Source organism: Astyanax mexicanus, chromosome 3 (assembly GCF_023375975.1).
Source record: "Astyanax mexicanus isolate ESR-SI-001 chromosome 3, AstMex3_surface, whole genome shotgun sequence".
NCBI lineage: Eukaryota > Metazoa > Chordata > Actinopteri > Characiformes > Acestrorhamphidae > Astyanax > Astyanax mexicanus.
In genome coordinates, this window is record NC_064410.1 from 22,288,267 (window position 1) to 22,309,038 (window position 20,772).

Genomic DNA, 20,772 nt, shown 5'->3' on the forward strand with positions numbered 1-20,772 from the left:
GTGTAATACTAAACTGTGAACCGCGGGCTGGTCCTGGATCAGGGGGGAAACGGGGCGTGTTCATGGCGTATTCCGGACAAATCCACGCCCCTCCCACTATACAGCCGCCATCTGAGGGGATGTAGGGCTTCATTTAGAAAGCTATCCCTTTTAAACAATTTCCACTCAAATAACAAGATGGCAGGAACGTTCCCGCACAAAATATCTTTAGGACGTTTAAATTATTGAATAAATGTAGAATATTTTCACTACAATGCTCAGAATAAGACACAAAAGGGAGGCATATGGGTAACGTTACCTTTTCTCACAAATAACCTACTCATTAATTTTCCATAAGAAACTATCTTTACTGAATCAGGTTTTCAGCATTAATATTTTAAACAGTTTGCTGTGTATTTTAGGCACAATATGTACTATGTTTTTCACACTATAAGACACTAAAATCTTGTAAATAAATCTTTTTAATAACTTTCTCCAGCACCAAGACTGGAGCAGTATTAGCATTAGCCGCTAACCGCAGCGCTAACTCTATTGCCATTAGGAGCTAAGCATATCAGACTGTAGGCTGCGTATTCACCATGTTAAATGTCTCTTTCCGCTAAAATCCACTTTTTCTTGTTCTTTGTGAAATGCTATAAGTTTCAATGAGTTGTGTATGCATGCTGCATATGAAACTGTTTCTCAGCCTCTATTGTCGGCAGTAGCTAGTAAAAGAAAATCCTCAGAAATAGGAGTTGATCAGGTCAATCAGTGAGTTCATGGCCACGCCACGCCCACAGGCTGTAAGAATGTGTTGACATTATGTACATGTAGAATCTACAGTATTTGGAGGTTAGCACAGGGAGTTACCACAATGTGGTGGAAAATGTCATCTCTGTTTTTGTCAAATCTAAATGTATCATTTAGACCTAAAATGAAATGTGTTGTTGTAAATCTACTAACAAATTTATGGATTAATTTGTAAACATTTGAAAAACGTGAAAAGAACAATTGATTCTTTAATGATCTGGATAGTCATTTAAATTCTATATATGCCTCCACTGAATGCTCCAAACGGTTATTAAAGAATTAAAAGGTATAGATTTTTGTATTGCCAAACGTGTCAAAAGTATTCAAATTCTCAACTCAACTCAAGTTTTTTTTCCTCAAGTAAAAATGTAACAGTAATGCTTTCAAAACTACTTAAAGCCATAATGACTATAATGTTATATTAAAATGTTAGTGTTAAAAAAGTGGGATGCACTGTATGCTCCTTAGTTCAGCTGCATATAAGTCCTTTGAAAATAAAGGCATTTAAGTACGATGTAACTATATTAAAGAGGCTTAGTTGGGACATTTGGCTCATGTTGTCTTGAGTCTCTTAAACCACGGATAACCATTATTCTAGGCTACATACGTCTGCTATGTTGTTGCTGGAGTGTGAAGGTGACGTGTGGAGGTTTGATGGATCACATATAAATCATTAAGGTGTCGTAAGGATGTTTATACTTCTCATCCAAACCAAAATCAGATTCACTCTATCTGGATGAAGAGATTTATCTGGATAGGGGTTTATTTTGAACAATGAGAGGTCAAAATAAAAACAAGCTGAAATGAAATAGGAGTAACATGGTCTTGTTTGGTCTTGCTGGTCAACCAAAAAACATATTCCATATGCTGGTGAAAAGCTAAATTGTTCATCCAGCTTAACCAGCTTTAGTTGCCCATGCTATATAACAGGATGGTAAGTTTATATTGTACATATATTGTGATTCTCTGATTTATTGTTTTCCCTGTCCACATACATTTTCTCTGTACAAAAAAAAACAAAAACATCTGAATTCAGCTCAAAACAATTGAACTGATTTTCTCTTGCCACACATTTATTTTTGGACTAAGGTGTAAAATCAGGTTTAATATCTAGCACCGCTTTGTTTTAAAGATTGTGCAGAGCCCTCAGAGAGGACGGTTTTTAATTAAAAATCCAAGGGCTCAGAGGCATTAAGAGAGGGCAGCTGCTGTGTTTCTCTGAATATGCCTGAGACAAATGTTCTACATCTTTTCACTCCGTTTGCTAAATCACGTTTGCAATCACTCCCTTGCTTGCTTGTTCACTCACTTCCTCATCCATTTGCAGAACAGCAGAAATGAAGGCCATTAGCAGTCCTCCACCCCCCTCCTTCCCCTTCTCTCTGCTTTGGACTCCCTGCTCCCTGCAAATTACACTTAACTGTGTTGTCTATCTTTCTTCCTTTTGTTGCATGGTGGAGCTAGGCTGTTACTGGCCTTTTGCACTTGATCACTGTGCAATATTGCTTCTGTGGGGTGACTCCACTGAACCAGCAAACATAGTTAGATTAAGACAATATTGGGAAAACCGTTTTGGTGCCCATAATGTTGTCTGTTTGATACTTTCTACATTATTACATTGCTGAAATGTAATTCCTCATGATGCAAAGTTCCAGGAGGTTGTGATATGTTTTGAGAAGCTGATATGTAAGGTGCTCCTGTGAAAGAAAGTGTTACCCCAGGACCCCTTCGCCCAACAAGGATTGCATTGTGCATGGAATTCTTGGGAATTTTCCAATAGGTAGTCATGTTACCATATGGCAACGATACCTAACAATGAGGTTATACAGTGGTGCTTGAAAGCTTATAAACTCTTCATAACTATAGCCCATTTTCTGTACAGAACAGCTTCATCTCTGGGATGTTGGTGGGTTTTCTTACATTAATTTCTCACTTCATGTCCTCCCACAACATTTTGATTGGATTATGGTCAGGACTTTGACATGGCCATTCCAGAACATTAACTTTATTCTTTTTTAAACCATTATTAGGTAGGATGTCCTGTTTGTTTACGGTCGTTGTCTTGCTGCATGGTCCATCTTCTCTTGAGATTCAGTTCATGGACAGATGTTTAATATCTCTCATATAATTCAGAATTCATTGTTCCATAAATGAAAAAAAGCCATCCTGGCCTAGATGCAAAACAGACTCAACCCATGTACTACCACCACTATGTTTCACAGATGAGGTTTGTATCCTGGAATGCAGTGTTTTCCTTTCTCCAAACATAATTCTTTTCATTTAAACCAAAAATATCAATTTTGGTCTATTCTCTTGACCAAACATTCTTACAATAGCCTTGAGGCTTGTCTACATGATCTTTTGTAAACTGCAGATGAGCTCAATGCTCTTTTTGAGGAGCAGTGGCTTTCTCATTGCAACCCTGCTATGCACACCATTGTTGATCAGTGTTCGCCTGATGGTGGACTCATGAATGTTGATATCAGCCAATGTTTCAGAGGCCTTTAGATGCTTGGAAGTTGATGCCTGGCCAACCTCACCAACTATTACATGACTTGCACTTGAGTGTTGGTCTTTGTTGGTTGACCACTTCTGGGGATGGTAACAATGGTCTTGATTTTCCTCCATTTGTACACAATCTGTCTGTATTCCAAACTTGTTAGAGACAAACTTGTTTCTAACCTGATGAGCATCAACTTTTTTCTGAAGTCTAATACACTTTGATAGATCCCTGTTCTTTAAATGAAACAGGTTGCCTACTCACACATGATTGTGATTGTCAATGATTGAAAACACCTGACTAATTTAACCTTCAAACTTACTACTAATTCTAAAGGTTCACATACTTTTGCCACTCACAAACATATAATATTGGATAATTTCCCTTAATAAATAAATGAGCATGTATAATATTTTTGTCTCAATTGTTTAACTGGATCTTTTTAAATATAAATCTTTCATTTTAATATTTGCAAAATCTAGAATTGCATTCTAGAAGTTAGTTCACTCAAAAATACATCAGTGCCTTGTCCAATGGCTTGCCCATTTTACTTAATGATCATTACATTTCTGACAAGAGAGATCCCTGCCAAGCATTTAATACCCACTTAGCAACTGCTGGACATTTTTATGGAAGTGATAGCATATATGGAAGTGATTTTCAATCCAATAGATACATCCCCTGCTGTGAGCCAGGATCTCTTTACAATTAATTATTTCTCTCATCACACAGTAGCTAACGCCCTCAAAGGTTTCAACACTAAAACTTACAGGAGATTAAATGTTTGACTCATTTTCTATAATGACGGTGTCCTAGGTCATTAAAAAAATTAAATATACAATTTATGTCATCGCCTTCATGAACCAAAGTGGAGATCAACCACTTTTTTCATACATTTACTACATAATTCCATACATGTCCCTTGATTTTATAAATCTAATATTAATCTACAATGTACAAAATAAATGAAATAAAGAAAAACATGAGGTGTGCCCACACATTTGACCGGTGCTTTACATACATTTATTGGGTTTAGTTGGGTTTTAGAATGATTAAATGTAAAATTATATCCAGCAGGATATAAATTCTCAAATAGCCTATGTATATACTGTTTAATGTGACATTTTGTGTTCTTTGTGCAATTAATTTGTAATGGAGATTACATCAGTAATATTTGATAAGGTTGATATCGTCTATTGTGTTTATTTATGTATGTTTGCACACATACAGCTCTGGAAATAAAATAAGAGACCACTTAAAATGATGAGTTTCTTTGATTTTACCAAATTGAAAACCTCTAGAATATATCAAGGTGACGATGGATGATCACAAGCCAAAAAAACAAGCAAACAATTGTTGCACCAGGAGCGGCATAAAGTTATCCAAAAGCAGTGTGTAAGACTGGTGGAGGAGATGAAAAATGTGATTAAAAACAGGGTTATTCCACCAAATATTGATTTTTGAACTCTTAAATGTTATGAATATGACGTACTTGTTTTCTTTACAATATTTTTATTTGGAATTTGGTAGAAATGTTGTCAGTAGTTTATAGAATAAAACGACAATGCTTATTTTACTCAAACATAAACCTATAAATAGCAAATTCAGAGAAACTGATTCAGAAACTGAAGTGGTCTCTAATTTTTTTTGCCAGAGCTGTATGTAACATTGAACAGTATTTTAGACAGCCATGCAGTCAGTGACTAATGCTTCAAGACACACAGTGTGGACTGCTGTAGTTGAATAAAAAATATATTTCCCAAAGTATGATTATTTTCAGATGTTGTCTTTATGCTGTTGTATTATCATTATGTCGTCAGTGGCATTTACTGGATTTACAATGACAATAATCTTGTTTATCACAATAATTTCTGGTAGCCTACGATATATCGTCCACAAAAAAATCTCATCATGACAGACCTATTCACTGCTCCTGTTCTGCGCTGTGTGTAGCAGCTCACAGGGTGTGTGAAGAAGAGGTGAGGGGATTGGCTGTATGAAATGCAGGGCGGACAGCGGAGGAATGCTCTTAGATAGTCCTGATCTGTAACACTACAACAGACCCTCCCTTTGGCAGGTTGAAGGCGAAGCGGATCCCCATTTTTTTAAATGCGCATATCAGGGCGCATCCCTTAGATCGCCTCGTGCAGCTCTGCGGTTTTCGGATTCCCTCTCTTCTCCCTCGTTTCGTCACGGAATTCCACACGGTAATTATAGCAGGTATGACAGAGACGATCTTACGCTTTTGTTGCGGGACGGTTAAATTCTGCAGATTTCGACTGGATGTGGTTTTCAGCCTTTAGGAGAGAGAGAGAGAGAGAGTGTGCTGTTTCAGATATGCGATTAGTGTCAGCTGAATAGAGATTAATGATGATGTAGAGCCTTCAGATTAACAATTACAGCTATAACCAATAATATGCAGTCCGTATAATAGGATAAAATGAGCCTCAGCTTTTAAATGTGGAGCTTCAGACCAGCCTATCCAAAGCAAGAGAAAATGCCTAGCTATGTAGTTGGTCAGGCTATTGGTGACAGTTATATTTGGCCTGTATTTTCTTTTTTATTATTTAACACGTCTGTTACATACTATTACATTACCCAGCTAGCAGGCAAACAACCGCCCTTCAACGTTGAAATGTAGTTTAAATAAGATTAAAATAATGTCTAATGTTGTTTCAACGTTAAAACAACATTTCGTGTTAAAGGGTTGTGCGAACGTTAAAATACATGTCCTCATAATGTCCTCAAATGTCTACCTTTTAAAACAGCATTTTACATTTCATCACCACAAAATATAAAAAAAAAACGTTGCATGGAGGGATGAAGAAGTGGTTTTACTTCCATTTGCAGTAATTGCTTTTTAACTTGGCCCTAGTTCTTAACCTTATCAACGTTGATTCTCTTTTCAAAATCAACACCAAATCCAATGTTGATTTATGTGGGCTTTTTTTTAAAGTCTATTACATACTATTCCATGATATCGTCTGCTTCTTCTTTTCTGAAAATATGTTTTTTTATTCTCATTTATTTGAAGGATAAAAAATAACATGAGCTAAAGAATGGAAAATAGCTTATTAAATTACTGCCTTTATGTGCCTTTTGTTTCTACATATAGCCTGCCATGTTCTGCTGATTTGTGATTCATAAAAAATAACCAATCCCAGTCGTTTCCGGATTTTCAGTTTTTTTTCCCTCAGTTTTCTATATTTACTAGTACCGAACGTCCCGGGACGAGCCGAGACTATTCTATTGCTCGAACATTTAGCGAACATTTAGCGAAGTGCCTCAGAGGCAGGGGAAAAAGGATGAGCAGACAGAGAGAGATAGAGCTGGCTATCAGTTAGTAATCGCTGAGTAAGTGCATGTCACGCCTCAGTAAAATAAAGAGGTGATGGACTAAGAACGCTTGTAGGCGTTTGGCGTTTTTGCGCAGTGACGGTCACGTTTTTATGTGTGTATTGTTTCTATGCGTGTGTGTTCGCCATTCGTTAAGGTTATTAATCTCTATGAGATTACTCCACTTAAAATATGTATTGCTGATTATCTTTAAATCATGTTCTGTGTGCTGTTGTTCTTAGCTTAAGGTAACGCCTGGTTAGGTGTAGCCTAACCATGGGTGGTTAAAGGATAATCCAGGTCCAGAAAGTCGAAATTCATCCCAGGATTTTCTTCCAACTGCCCGGATGGCCGTAGAGCAGTACAGCTATACACAGAGCTCTATACCCGTGTAAGAATGATAAATATGTAAAATACGTGTAGAAATTAATTATTTAAATGGTCAAAAATGGACTTTTTCCTTATTACTTGGAATGTATTTCACATATGAACAAATTCGTGCCCATACATTTCTTTTCTATATAGGCAGTTAGTTGGAAGGAAATCCTGGAATGACGTTTTATCTGGACCTGGATTATCCACCTCTAAATATGAGACAATCAAAAGATAGATAGATAGACAGACAGACAGACAGACAGACAGGAAAGAAAGATACAGCTCTGGAAGAAATTAAGAGACCACTTCAGTTTCTAAAGCAGTTTCTCTGATTTAGCTTCTCTGATTTAGCTATTTATAGGTATATGTTTGAGTAAAATGAACATTTTTGTTTTATTCTATAAACTACGGAAAACATTTTTCCCAAATTCCAAATAAAAATACTGTCATTTAGCACATTTATTTGCAGAAAAGGAGAAATGGCTGAAATAACGAAACGGATGCAGAACGTTTAGAAACGCCTTAAATAATGCAAAGAAAACAAGTGTATATTTATAAAGTTTCCAATATTTCAGAAAACAATATTTGGTTGAGTAACCCTGTTTTTTAATCACAGTTTTTATGCATCTTGGCATGTTCTCCTCCACCAGTCTTACATACTGCTTTTGGATAATTTTATGCCACTCCTGGTGCAAAAATTGCGATCCAGAGGTTTTTAATTTAGTAAAATCAAAGAAAATCCTTTTTAAGTGGTCTCTTTTTTTAAAAAAGCTGTAGACAGCTATAGTAGACAGACAGTATAAGATATAATGAGAGATAAAAATACAATAAAATATAAAATATAAAGGTAGAGTCTTTTTGTGTGTGTGTGTAATGAAGGTAGTGCAGTTAAACACAGTAAAACAACAATGAACCCCAAGTTGTTGTGCATATAGAGAACATGACTGTCAGCCATACAGACAGTGCAAGTACACAGTTATATAACAATTTGCAAAGATCTAAACATGGACAATAAATAAACATGATATATTTGGGAATCTTGGAGGATGTGTCTGCAGAGATGGGGGTAAAAATCAAAGAACCATTTAATCAACCGTTTTACAGTGGAAAGCCTAAACTTTCCTATATAAGAATTTATATAGTCACTGGCACATTTCAGAACTTTGGTCCATTCATATTGACTTTTGACACAATGTAAAGGACACCTACAGTATCAAATACTGTCAAACAGTGAAATATTGAGATATGATATGGAGATATGGATTTTATGTACACTATCATTTACACCCCCTGCTTCCTCCATCATGCCGGGTTTTGATGAGTGAATTGGTCGTTTTCTTATGTAGCTCATAAGAGCCCAGATCCAATTCTGAATAATGAAACAAAATGTAACCCTCCTTTTATGTATTAAAGTTTGAAGATAAATATAGTTCATTATAGCAAAAATTGTTTAAAATATTTTTTCAGTATGAAACTTATTCTGTTTGCTTTAATTAGTGTAATCAACATCTATTATGAAAATGGTTCATCTTACATATTTGCAACCACCCCCTGCAAAAACTAAAACTAAAAATGTTTCTTTTCATGAAAATTAGTGGTTTTTAGTGAGTTTTTTTGGTTTCAAACATCTTTTGGATAATACAACATGCACAAGGAACACCATTGCTGTTTCTGAAAAATGAACATAACAATTGAATCACTAAAAGCTGAATCATGTTTTATTCTTATATTCTTATGTGTGAACATCAGTGTAAACTGAGCTCTTTTGGTTTAAAACTGTAAAATAGTCTCTTTTTGGTTGCCCTCAAAATGTCTTTGGATAGTATGGAGCTATTTGCATACGTAAATACTGGACTACATATTATAGAGCAATGGCATCTCAATTCATATTTTGTTGAAGTCTAATTTTATATTGCTTTTTATTTTCACAGAAGTCAGTCAAAATGGATTCACTTTGCATTGCAGTGTTCTCTATGCTTCTGTGCTCAGGTAAAAACAGTTTTTTACATTCATACAAACACAATACAAATCTGAGGTATTTGTTCTGATGTATGTACTGTTGTATTTAGGGAATCACCAATATGTTTTACTTGCCAGAAAAGCTTCACTGTACATTGTATAGGTTCTGAGTGTCACTGGAACTGTACTGGATAAGTGGAACTACTGAAAAAATCCTCCCACAGCCAGCAGACCCCCTCACTGCAGGGGGTAATTTAAACTCAAATGATCCATATCACTGTAGACCAGTTTATATGGTTTAACACTTCTGGTCATCTGTGCCTGCTTAGCGTTTTATACATCACAGAGCACAGTGGGACACTAGGTGCTTCATTGTGCTGTACGCCTGTCTGAAAGCATCTGCTCTTGTGTCTGCACTCAGATTTTAATGTTTTACTTTGAATCTTTTAAATTGTCACCCATATATAATAACTTTATGAGTGCAGATGCTTCCAAAAAGGTGTAATGGTGGGGCTTTAATAAACAGAGCAAGATCATATAACCAACACCATTAATGCTAATTCAGCTTAACTTTAAATCTCAATACTTTTAAGATTTTACATCTACATCAAGTACTGTATAAAAATAGCAACTACAATATTCCAAAAACTTTACATTGGAAATGAGTTGACTTTGTAATTTAAGGTCATTTAGACTTATTTCTGTACTGCCTTTTGATTTGTCTAGTACTACTCTGTTTTTTAGCAGGGAAACCTACTTGGTGTTTCCTCAAAGGCATTTCTGTCCTGCTTCTTCTCCTCTGTCTGCAAAGAAGAGAAGGGATAATTTTAGTTGAATAATCAGGTCACCTGGAGCTCAAAATCTGCCTGTTTAGGTCAAAGTCATGGAATAAACACTCCAGTTAGTAAAAAAGTATAAAACAGCTTAAAAAAAAAATATATATATATTTTTCTCCTTGTTTCCTATTGTCAGTTTAAGTTCTTCCTTAAATGGATAATTTAATTATCTTGGATTTTTATGCTGTTCATTTAGTTATATGAACACAAAACATCTACCATTTATTAATCCTTGAACACAATATTTATAGAATCAAATATTTTACTTAAATATTTAAAATTAATTGTTTTAAGTATTGTCTCCAAAAACTACTTATAAATATTTGGCATTTATAACCATAAATCAGAAAAATGCTGGGAGACTGTGGCAACAGTATGAACCAACATATACTGTGTTTTTGTCTGGTCAATTTGTGGTTAATTTCTTTTGTTTATATACAACAATTTGCACACTTACAGTGCATTATTTCTTTCTGCTAAAAAACCTGAATATTGTGTCTAATGTTTTTTTTTCTTCTATTTTTTCTGTTACAGCTTGGTCTGCAACCATAAAAGGTACACACAAATATTTTAATGTGAAATTATTTTAATAGTTTGGCATGATTTTTATATTTTTCTCCAGTTGAAACATCAAAAACATCACTGATCCAGCATGATTGCCTTGTTATGTAAATGCATTATACAAAACACTGTTTTAGTAAGTACATGAAAAAGAGAAAGCCACGATTAAAGGATTGTGTAATCCTCAAAAAGTGTTTAATTGCACCAAGCCATAAAGGACTAAATGCCTTCACAGTAGACACTACTAGATGAAACATTTGATTCCTGTGTGGTAAATCTAGAAGGTTAAACATAGTAAACCTTAAAAATCATTTTACCAGTGATATTAAAGGCCATAAAGGAATTTTGGACAATGTTATTGATGACAAATACCATTATAATGTATATTGGCATTACAAGCTGTCTTTTTAATATGTCTTACATTATTTCTTGTCACTTTGTAGCAAAAGATGACCATCGTACTGCATTTTTTGGAGAAGATATTCATATTCCTTTGCCAGCACTGGACACTACAGAGGTGGTGTTTAAACCACGGGTGGAGCCTCTCAGTGAGACCGTTTTGTTCCGGAATGGCAAGAGACTGAGCACCAGAGCCAAACTTATCGAACACATCAGCCACCTAGTCCTGGAGGATGTGGGTGAAGAGGACGAGGGCACGTATGTAGTGAGGAACTCTGCAGCACCAGCTGATGTCAGACGCATCATCCTGATAGTTAGAGGTATGAATAGTTATGCTTAATTGTGTCTAAATGTCACTCTCATCATTGAGTTATATTAAGTGTTACATCCCACTTTGCACAAAGTCTTAATGGCTGAAAATACACTGGCATGCCAAAAGTCATGGGACAGTATGATTTCTCTCAGAGTCATTGAAATTTTAGCCACACTCCACCAATCACGATCATAATCACACACCGTGCTGTCCACTGTGTGTGTTAATGCCTTTGGTGATATAGCAGAGTGTTGCCTCTTTCACAACACACTTCACAACCTGTACAGGTGTCTCCTGATCATCAGTGTATATGATATATGAATATACTAGGGGTGTCACGATTTCGATATCAAAATCGATCTAAATTATGTGAAGGTCTTGAGCATCGAAGTCAAAAAGATGATCGACGATCCCTCCCTCTAAGCTAGGCAAGCATGCGCGCTATGCAAATGGTGTAGCACGCTACGCAAATGGCGCAGCACACAGTAGCGGACGCCGTGGATATTGTGACTGCTCAAAAATCAGCCCTTTCTCCAGAGAATGTGGACATTCTCATCTTCTTAAAGAAAAACTTGAAAGAATAAAAATAACAGTTGTTTTGTCTAGCCTCAAATATGTTAATAGTTTTGGTACCTTAATCTTAATCTTTCTCTGAGATAAAGTTAATAATAAATCTTTGTTAAAGGAAAAAACTTGTCAGTCTCAGAGACCGAGTCTTATTTTTCATGTTTATCTGTTATAGTAGGATATAGTTCAGTTTGTTAAGGCTCTAATTGTTCTATTATTTTGTACATGACTGTTCCTGTATTTTTTTATTATTTATTTTATGTTGCACAATTGCTGTTTTAATAGTGCACACTGCTGCTACCAAAAAAAGCCACTTGATGGCATTACATATATATCTTAATTAAATTATTTAAATTTGACCATTAGTGCCTAATGTGGTGTATTACAGATCACTTGTATCACTTTGCATCACTTATATCAAGCTCACCTTTTGAAATAAGATATTGTAAATTTGATGAATCAAACCAATGACTGACCATAGACTAACCTAAAACTGGCATAGGCCTCTCTGCTGTAAAAAAAAAAAAAAAAAGAAAAAAGAAAATCGAGAATCAAATCGAATCGTGACCCTAAAATCGGAAATGAACTTGTTTTCTTTGCATTATTTGAGGTCTGAAAGCTCTGCATCTTTTTTGTTATTTCAGCCATTTATCATTTTCTGCAAATAAATGCTATAAATTTAATATTTTTATTTAAAATTTGGGAGAAATGTTGTTTGTAGTTTATAGAATAAAACAACCATGTTCATTTTACTCAAATATATACATTTAAATAGCAACATCAGAGAAACTGAATTGGTCTCTTAATTTTTTCCAGAGCTGTATGTTGCTACCTCATGATGATTGCATGTCAGTGTAATTCAAGCCATAGACAGCTTATCTTTTGCTGGTCATTCTGTTTATATTACATTATTGTTGACTCTTTCAGATTGCGCCTTAGAGACAACTGTGAAGTACGGTGAAACATATCATATCGCACTAACCGACATCACTGGTCCCTATACCGTGGAGTTTAGACCCAGTGCCAGTCAGATTAATCAAACATTAGATCCACCAGCTTTGGTTCTTCTCAACCAGAGCACAATCCAGGTGGAGGAGTATAGGAGTCGTCTCAGTGCGAATGAGAAGAAGATTAACCTTCGTTTGGTGACTGGAGCAGATGAGGGGAGCTACACTGTGCTGGACAGTGACAAAAAAGTCTGCAAGAGGACCTGTCTGAATGTGAAGGGTAAGTAAACACAGCATGAGGTGGGAGAACTACAATGTGATAGAAGGTACTTCACTGTCGAGGCTCAGAATGGTCCAGAGGTCTAAGTCATTATCACTGTAATCAGGGGATTGCCAGTTTGTAATCCTGGATTGTGCTGCTTGCCATCAGCAGCCAGAGTCAGAGAGAGATGAAACACAATTGGCCTCACTCTCTAAGAGTTGGAAAGATGGTGCTCTCTTTCCACATCACTCCTAATGTGATGCTGGTCAGAACAGGCATCTGTTAGCTGAAGTATCAGAACTGGAGAACTGTGTTTTCCACCCAATGCTGGCTACCCAATGATGCTGTTAAAAAAGAGGTGGTGGTTAACTTTACATGTATCAGAGGAGACATGTCCTTGTCTTTACCCTGCTAGCGTTGTAGGCATTGCAAGTTATAAGGTAGTCGTAATAAGTGGGTGGAGTAATTGGCCTTCCAAATTAGTGGAAAAATAGGAGAAAATTGGAAATCAATTTTTTTCAATAAATGCTGCTTATTTAACCAGGGTTCTGAGGCAGAAAGATTACCCAGGCATGTCTGAACTGAAGTTTAGTAATCTAGTGTTCTCTATTAATGGCCTTTAAGAATGCTACAGGCTAATTACAACACAGTTAAACCCTCATATCTAACCGTAAGCTGTCCATATGTTGGCGATGACAGGATGTATGATTCCTTTTTGTTTCAGATAAAGAGAGCTTCCATCACTGCCTTTAAAGTGAGGAAGCATAGGCAGCAGTGCGTCAAGTCAGCAGTTCTGGCATTTTAGACACAGCAATGAAATAAAATTTGCTCACTTGCACTTTGCTTATTTGCACAGCTGTACAACACAAGGTGTTCTTCTGTAATGTAAACATCATCTGCAACTTTTTTTAAACAATATTTAACATAAACCTACCTCAGGAATATTTGGATACAATAATATCATATGTGTACAGTGCTGATTTTCTTTTATTTTCTTTTATTTACCTCTTCAGTGCTCCTTATTTCTTTAGTATTTATAACTACATGTGTTGCTCTCACCAAATTCCTTGTATGTATAACATACTTTGCGAAATAAAGTGATTCTGATTCTAAAATAAATAGGGTGGTAAGAGAAACACTAGCAGAAAAATAATCAATTGGGATGTAATCTTTTATTTAAAAAATCCATACACTCTGAATTCACTCGTTTCTGACTTCTGTTTGATTACAGACAGATAAAAAACAAGATATTTTATTTTTCTCTGGTCAATTTATAAATTACTATCCATTTCTGAATTTCAGCCCTACTACACATTCCAGAAAAAAATTGGGATGGTAAAGCAGTTACCACTTTGTAATTTTGCTATTTCTTCTCACAACACTATCTTACACCTTGTGCATGGTGTGTTGTGATGCTCATTGCTATCTTACACCCTGCAAACCCCATAAACCCCTTACGCCTGTGTAGTTTAAATAGCAACAGTGCTTGTGAATATATCTAAGCTGATGGGCATGGTAGTCTGGATAGGAGGTGTGTTCTGGTAAATTTATGGTGTATTGCTACCTTGGCAATGAAAAGACAGATGTGACACTGACTTATTAAAACCCTGACTACAGTCAGTCAGCAGCAGCATTGTTATCTGGGCAACCCACCGCAAACATACATCCCCGCTCATTACACAAGCAAACTCAACTTTATATCAACAATAAACAGAATACAAAATACAATAACATTGCTGTTCCTGTAGATGACCTGCTTACACACCTTCACAAAAAAAGTGCAGAAGCGCTACGCCATTAAAATACAAATCCACCAAAATCAGAGCCCAATCTGACTCTTATATGTACATGCCTTTTGCTTATTGTAAGCTGTGGATGGCGTATTTTTTGCGTCCTCACAATACTGAAGCTCTAAATCAAGCTGTGCGATATGATCGCTAAAATAGGACCCAATGTATGTTTAGGCCATGAGGGTACCAAGCCATTTTTACAAAAAATAGACAAAACATAAAAAATAATGGGTTTATACATTTTGCAATTAAGTAGAAGGTAAAGAAATAGAAAGAAAAACTTTTTTTTTCCATATTCTCCCCAATTTACAGCCACCGCCTCTTTTAGAACTGCTGCTGATTATTGATCATTGCTGAGTAGCATCACAGCGCACTCGGAGGAAAGTGCAGCGATTCAGTTCCAATACATCAGCTCACAGTCGCCTTGTGCTGATCGACATCAACTTTTGGAGTGATGTGTGGAGAGATCGCCATCTACTTACCCAGAGAGAGAACAAGGCCAATTGTTCTCCCTCAGGGCTCTGGTAGTCCATGGCAAGCTACATGAACAGGATCCGAACAAGCGATCTCCTAATCATAGTGGCAGTGCTTAGCCCGCTGGACCACTCAGAGCCCCAAAACTGCATTTAAAACTTTTAGTTGCAGTATCTATAGTGTTATAAATTTCTCAGATACTCCTGAATGGGGGTTCTAATATAACTTTTTACAATATAGTGTTATGAATTGTGATTATTTTCCATTTTTACCACACTCCAGAGCACCAGACCTTTATGCACTTGCCGTATGATGGAACTCTAAAGATCAAGCTCTACATAAACTACACCAAGGTGAACATGGTCTACACCTCAGACTCTGACCACAAGGACCGGATCATTCTGGATCAGGGGGAGCTGGTGATGCCGTTGGACCCCATGCTGGATGGTCGAGCCACATTTGATGGCTCCATGTTCTACCTGAAGAAAGTCAAAGTCAGTGACATGGGCATTTTCAGAGTGACTGACTTGTCAGGTTTCCGCATTGCTGATGTTTACGTGAACGTAGAGCGTAAGTACAGCAGAAAATGATGTTGAATCAGATTAAGTTATGCGATATGTTAAACTAATACTATTCTCTGGTCTTCTCCCTTTCTTTCTATTTCTATTGACATCTGTATGGTCAATTTGTATTTCCTCTCATTTTTATTGTTTTTATTGTCATTTTATTGTTTTTATTGTTATTTTTTTTTATTAATTTCCTCATTGATACTCTACTCTCTCTCTTAATTATGTCCATCTGTCATCTGTCTTTGTCACTTCAGCTTACAAACTCTCTCAGATATATGTGGTGCTCCTCTCGTTGGTCGGTCTGCTGGTTTTCCTTCTGTTGGTGTGTCTGGTCTCCTGTCAGTTTAAGGTTCACCGTCGGGCAGCGAGAGCCCGGAAGATTGCTCTGATCGCTCAGCAGGCTGGAAAGAGTGATGGAGATGCCTTTAGACAGGTAAAACAAATTCCATTAGACTAACCAACCACAAAACAAATATTATAAACTTTAAACATCTTAAAATACTAAAAACATCTCATTAAATTCTTTTAAGTATTAAATATCTGAGATTGCTGAGATTTTGATCGTGCTTTTACTCTTACTATACACTCTTATTTATAATAATAATCTTTTAAGCTGATACAAAATAAGCATCACCAGAACAATTGCAGAATCATTTGTTGGTTCTAATATTTGCAGCATTCTAATGGCATATGATATACTGCAACATGTAGAATCCCAAATCAGATAAAAGAACAGAATGGGAAATGCAAATAAATACATTTACTTTCACTTTTCTTGCATTGCAAACTGTATTATAAAGCCAAGATATGTCATGCTTTGTGAGGTGAACATTCTTTCATTTGTTCATATACATTTCTGCACTTAAAATATGTTTTGGCACCAAAGATACCAAGCAGTGAATTATTTTAGGTGTTATTTTCTTGTCATTCATCCTGCAATCAAGTCTTAAGATGTGCCAGAGTAATTCTCCACATATTCCCTGACTGCAGGTCTGACTCCATCCAGTTCCCGGACCCTATTTTTCTGCAGCCAAACCTTTGTAATGTATGCAGCATGTGGTTTTGCGTCGTCTTGTTGAAAAATGCCTTCCTGAAAAGATGTCATCTTGAAGCCCTCAGTATCCATTTTTTTTCTAAAAAAAAAAAAAAGATCTGTAATACTGGTTTGTCTGATCTCAGTACACAGTACTTCCCAGGTACCCCGGGGAACTATGTTTTCAACATTTTTAAAACATTCCTGAAATTATTACAGGAATTATTGTATATTAACAAATGAAATTAAGTTCACCAAAGAAAACACACAAACAAAAATACAAAAATACTTTCCCAATGTTTTCTGATTTGGGGTTGTAGAAAATATCTATAGATTACTTTTTTTTTTTTTTATTCCTTGTGGACTTTGAGACCCAATTCCATTTCACCCCTTGACCTTTTAAATGGAGATTATTCAGAGGCACACGCAAAACAGGGCTGAGTATTTTTACTTGTTAAACCACTATATTACCATAGTTTAATGCGTAGTTTCAATGTTTTATGGCCATTTTATTCATAACAAGTCTCTGTAGCTAGCTAGATAACTTTCTTGTTCCACCTTGAATGGTAGGCTGCAGTATTCAATGCGGAATGGAAAAATAAAAATGAACAAAATTTCATCTCCCTATTACAGAGGAATTAAGGAATGGGCAAAAATAATGAATTTCTGCACCACCTGCCCCCTATTTGAAGACATACTATGCCCTAAAGTTAACTAGTTAACCAGCAGCTGGTTGCTGAAATTATTGCTGTGCGCTCTGCTGCTATAGCTATATCTGTATCAGGTGCTAGGGTTATACTCAAAAACAAGGGGTACGAGTACGAAAGAGAAATGGGATTGGGCCTAAATCTTTATCTGTGCCCCACCCCTCCCTGACTAAATGTACAGTATAATATAGGTACGTTATAAAATGTATCTTATAACATTCTATTGCTAATCATCTGTGATATAAGTTTATTCAACATAAATAAGCCTTCCTATGATAAAATGCTGTGGTTCCTTTGTCTTACCGTTTATATCTGTCATGTTACTTGTTCTTCCTTGACCATCCAATCCCTCTTCATTCACCCAAGTGGTCCAATTCTGTCAGTCTGTCTGTTTGTCTCCAGAGGTTGTGTGTGTGTATTTAATAAGCTCATTCTGCGCTATCTGTCTGTGGTAGAGGTTAGCTTAACCAATGATTTGCGTTGCGTTTCTCCCTTCTAAAGGAGCCTCAGACGGAACACCTTCTCGGTGAGCGAGCTTTGCGTTCTGGTGTTCACTTTCCCCCTTTAGTGGATATTTGCTGGATCTGTATCAGTGTTCTTAGTAGTGCAATAGAATAGGCAAGCAGAATCGTGGGCTGAAAGGCCGTGTTCCTCCATCTGTGATTGTCTGTGTGTGCCATCCATACCCCCTTTCTTTCCTCTGTTTATCATGGAGGTCTACAGTGTTGCAATGATCCCTGCAGTTAGAGCTTTGTTACCAATAAGTACACACACTGGTGTTTTGGGGTTTTTTTGCAGCTGAAACACACATGCACCTAGACATTTCTTTTTCTGGATGATGAAGAGATAAATGTGGACCTATGTGTGTGTGTGTGTGTGTGTGTGTGTGCATCTGTGTGTGTTGGTTCCTTTTCCTGTTGCCTGTGTGAAAGTGTGTGTTTATGGAGGTGGTGGTAATGATTAATAGTTCACCCACAATGTTAAGATCTGTTACCCTGAAATTGATTACAATGAGAGAAATTACACTTTTTTCTCTTAATTATTCTTCATTTCTTTAGACCACATTGAGTCATAAAGCTTTGTTAGTATACTGTATACACCACTTAGTATACAGTTGCACCACTTGCTGACACAGATGTACCTTTGCAACATGTTCTTTCCCTCTAGAGAAGTACTGCCAATAGAACAGAACTCAAAACATAAACTTACTGCCACCATGCCCCAACATTGAGCTGTGGAGTAGTGGAAATGTGTTCACTGTAATGATAGTGTTCTATCCAATTCTTCTGGGACATGTTGTAGAGTTATGATGAGGATGGGTTGTGCTCATTCTGGCTATTAATTCTTTACTAAAATCTTTATTTAAATTTAAATCCTCACAGCAATACGCCACAATCTACTTGAAGGCCTGCCCTTGACAGTAAAGACAGTTACTCCAACAAAATCAGGATAAACTCATTTAAAATACCCTTGATTTGGAAGAAACCATTATTGAGCAGGTGTAACTGTTTAAAATAGAAACTAAGCAAATAAATGTAATAAATACATGTCAAATCAAGTTTAAGATGTAACTAACATTGCACTTGAGCATGCACTCAATTTGTGGTCATTCAAGCTGGAGTCCGCTGGGTAAATATATTGAATGACTCAAATTAATCATTTACCACACAGTGAAAGTGTGTTGTGTCCATGTTTTCTCTCTGTTTTGTGATTGGTGTTACTTAGTTCAAGACCTATGATTAAATGTCTGGGTATATGTGTATGTGCAGATATATATTGTGACAATGTAAGGCTGCATTTTTACAATATGTATCAAAAATTTTAATGGCTTTGTGTGTATAGGGAAGCTTTCGATGTGGTAATCTGTGAGCTTTCCGTCTGTGTATTTCTAGATTAGTGCATAGACAGCAGCAGAATTATTATCATAGGTATTTCTGTGTGGCTTTCCTATTTATCAGGTGGTTCATGATGCTTACACCAGATTCACAGAAGACTCCACTATGCAGTCCACCTGGGAGAACAACACGGAGAGCACAGAGGTCGAGATTAAGGTAACTATTTCTACATTATTTTATAGGAGCAATTTGTAGGAAATAAGAGTGAGCATGTGAAATGGCTGTAGAGTGTGGGCAACGATGTTATGGTGCCTTTCATGCTAGATAGTGCCCGCCATGTTTTAGGACACACAATCAAAACAAATAAGTACACCGTGTGATCAGCTAAACTAAGAAAATTGCAGGAATTAATGGGCTTGAGCATGGTCTTTTGCTTATTGTGGTTTATTATAAGTCATATATAGCTAACCTAGCTTTAATTTTTAAGTTATAACTAACTAACCTAGCTTCAAGTTATAAGATATGACTAGCTAACCTAGCTTTAATTCATAAGTTATAAATAACTAGCTAACCTAGCTTTAATTCATAAGTTATAAATAACAAGCTGACCTAGCTTTAATTGATAAGTTATGACTAGCTAACCTATCTTTGATTTATAAGTTATAAATAACTAGCTCACCTCGCTTTAATTTATAAGATATAACTAGCTAACCTAGCTTTAAGTTAACTAGCTAACTTAGCTTTAATTTATAATTAATGACCTGCTAACCTAGCCTTAAGTTAACTAGCTAACCTTGCTTTAATTTATAAGTAATGACTAGCTAACCTAGCCTTAAATTAACTAGCTAACCTAGCTTTAATTTATACGTTATAACTTGCTAACCTTGCTTTAATTTATAAGTTATAACTAGCTAACCTAGCTTTAATTTATGTTATAACTTGCTAACCTAGCTTTAATTTATACGTTATAACTAGCTAACCTACACAAAACACTACTATGAAATGTTTCTGGTGATTAGTGTAAAACAGTAAGGCTATTATTTTTGTGTTTTATTATTTTTTTTCACTTAGACCACATTGGGTAATGTTGTTTAATGTTGTTGACCTGTGATCCTCCCGTGTTGCTTCCAAGCAGGGAAGCTAAAAAACACACTCCATTTGCAATACGTTTCCCCCTACGGTTGTGAGAGCAATTGTGGTACTTGATAACACAGCAAGCATTCACCATTTCATTGTATTGTACATTAAACTAAGTAAACAAATCCGAACCGCTGCCAGCCTGTCTCTGCCATAGTATCCAAGTCCTAAAAATCCCACAATGAACTGCTTTGTTCATGTCTGCTGATGTCATGATCCTATTCTCTATACCAGAAAAAAGCCCACTGCTCTGAAAATACACCGCCTGAAGTTACTACTTGCAGATTCCAGTAATATACTGCTTTGTTTTGCAGATAACCTGATTTAAATCCTTCACTGGTGTCAAACGAAGCCTGGAAATAAAATCTAAATAGCTAACGCTA

General features: G+C 36.2%; 1 protein-coding gene across 2 annotated transcripts in view; it reads left to right on the top strand.

Moving 5' to 3' along the window:
• LOC103034705 (uncharacterized) overlaps nucleotides 1–20,772 on the top strand; it is a 30,760-nt gene that overhangs the window by 6,592 nt on the left and 3,396 nt on the right. The window contains exons 1-8 of one of the 2 annotated variants that reach the window (XM_022682987.2): nucleotides 5,261–5,509; nucleotides 8,932–8,989; nucleotides 10,330–10,350; nucleotides 10,800–11,075; nucleotides 12,563–12,862; nucleotides 15,391–15,678; nucleotides 15,932–16,110; nucleotides 19,376–19,468. In XM_022682987.2, the coding sequence (XP_022538708.1) occupies nucleotides 8,944–8,989; nucleotides 10,330–10,350; nucleotides 10,800–11,075; nucleotides 12,563–12,862; nucleotides 15,391–15,678; nucleotides 15,932–16,110; nucleotides 19,376–19,468 (1,203 nt within the window). In that variant the 5' untranslated portion in view covers nucleotides 5,261–5,509; nucleotides 8,932–8,943. Of the gene's footprint in view, nucleotides 1–5,260; nucleotides 5,510–8,931; nucleotides 8,990–10,329; nucleotides 10,351–10,799; nucleotides 11,076–12,562; nucleotides 12,863–15,390; nucleotides 15,679–15,931; nucleotides 16,111–19,375; nucleotides 19,469–20,772 lie in introns of those variants that run through there. The other variant, XM_049476202.1, reaches the window with a different exon arrangement.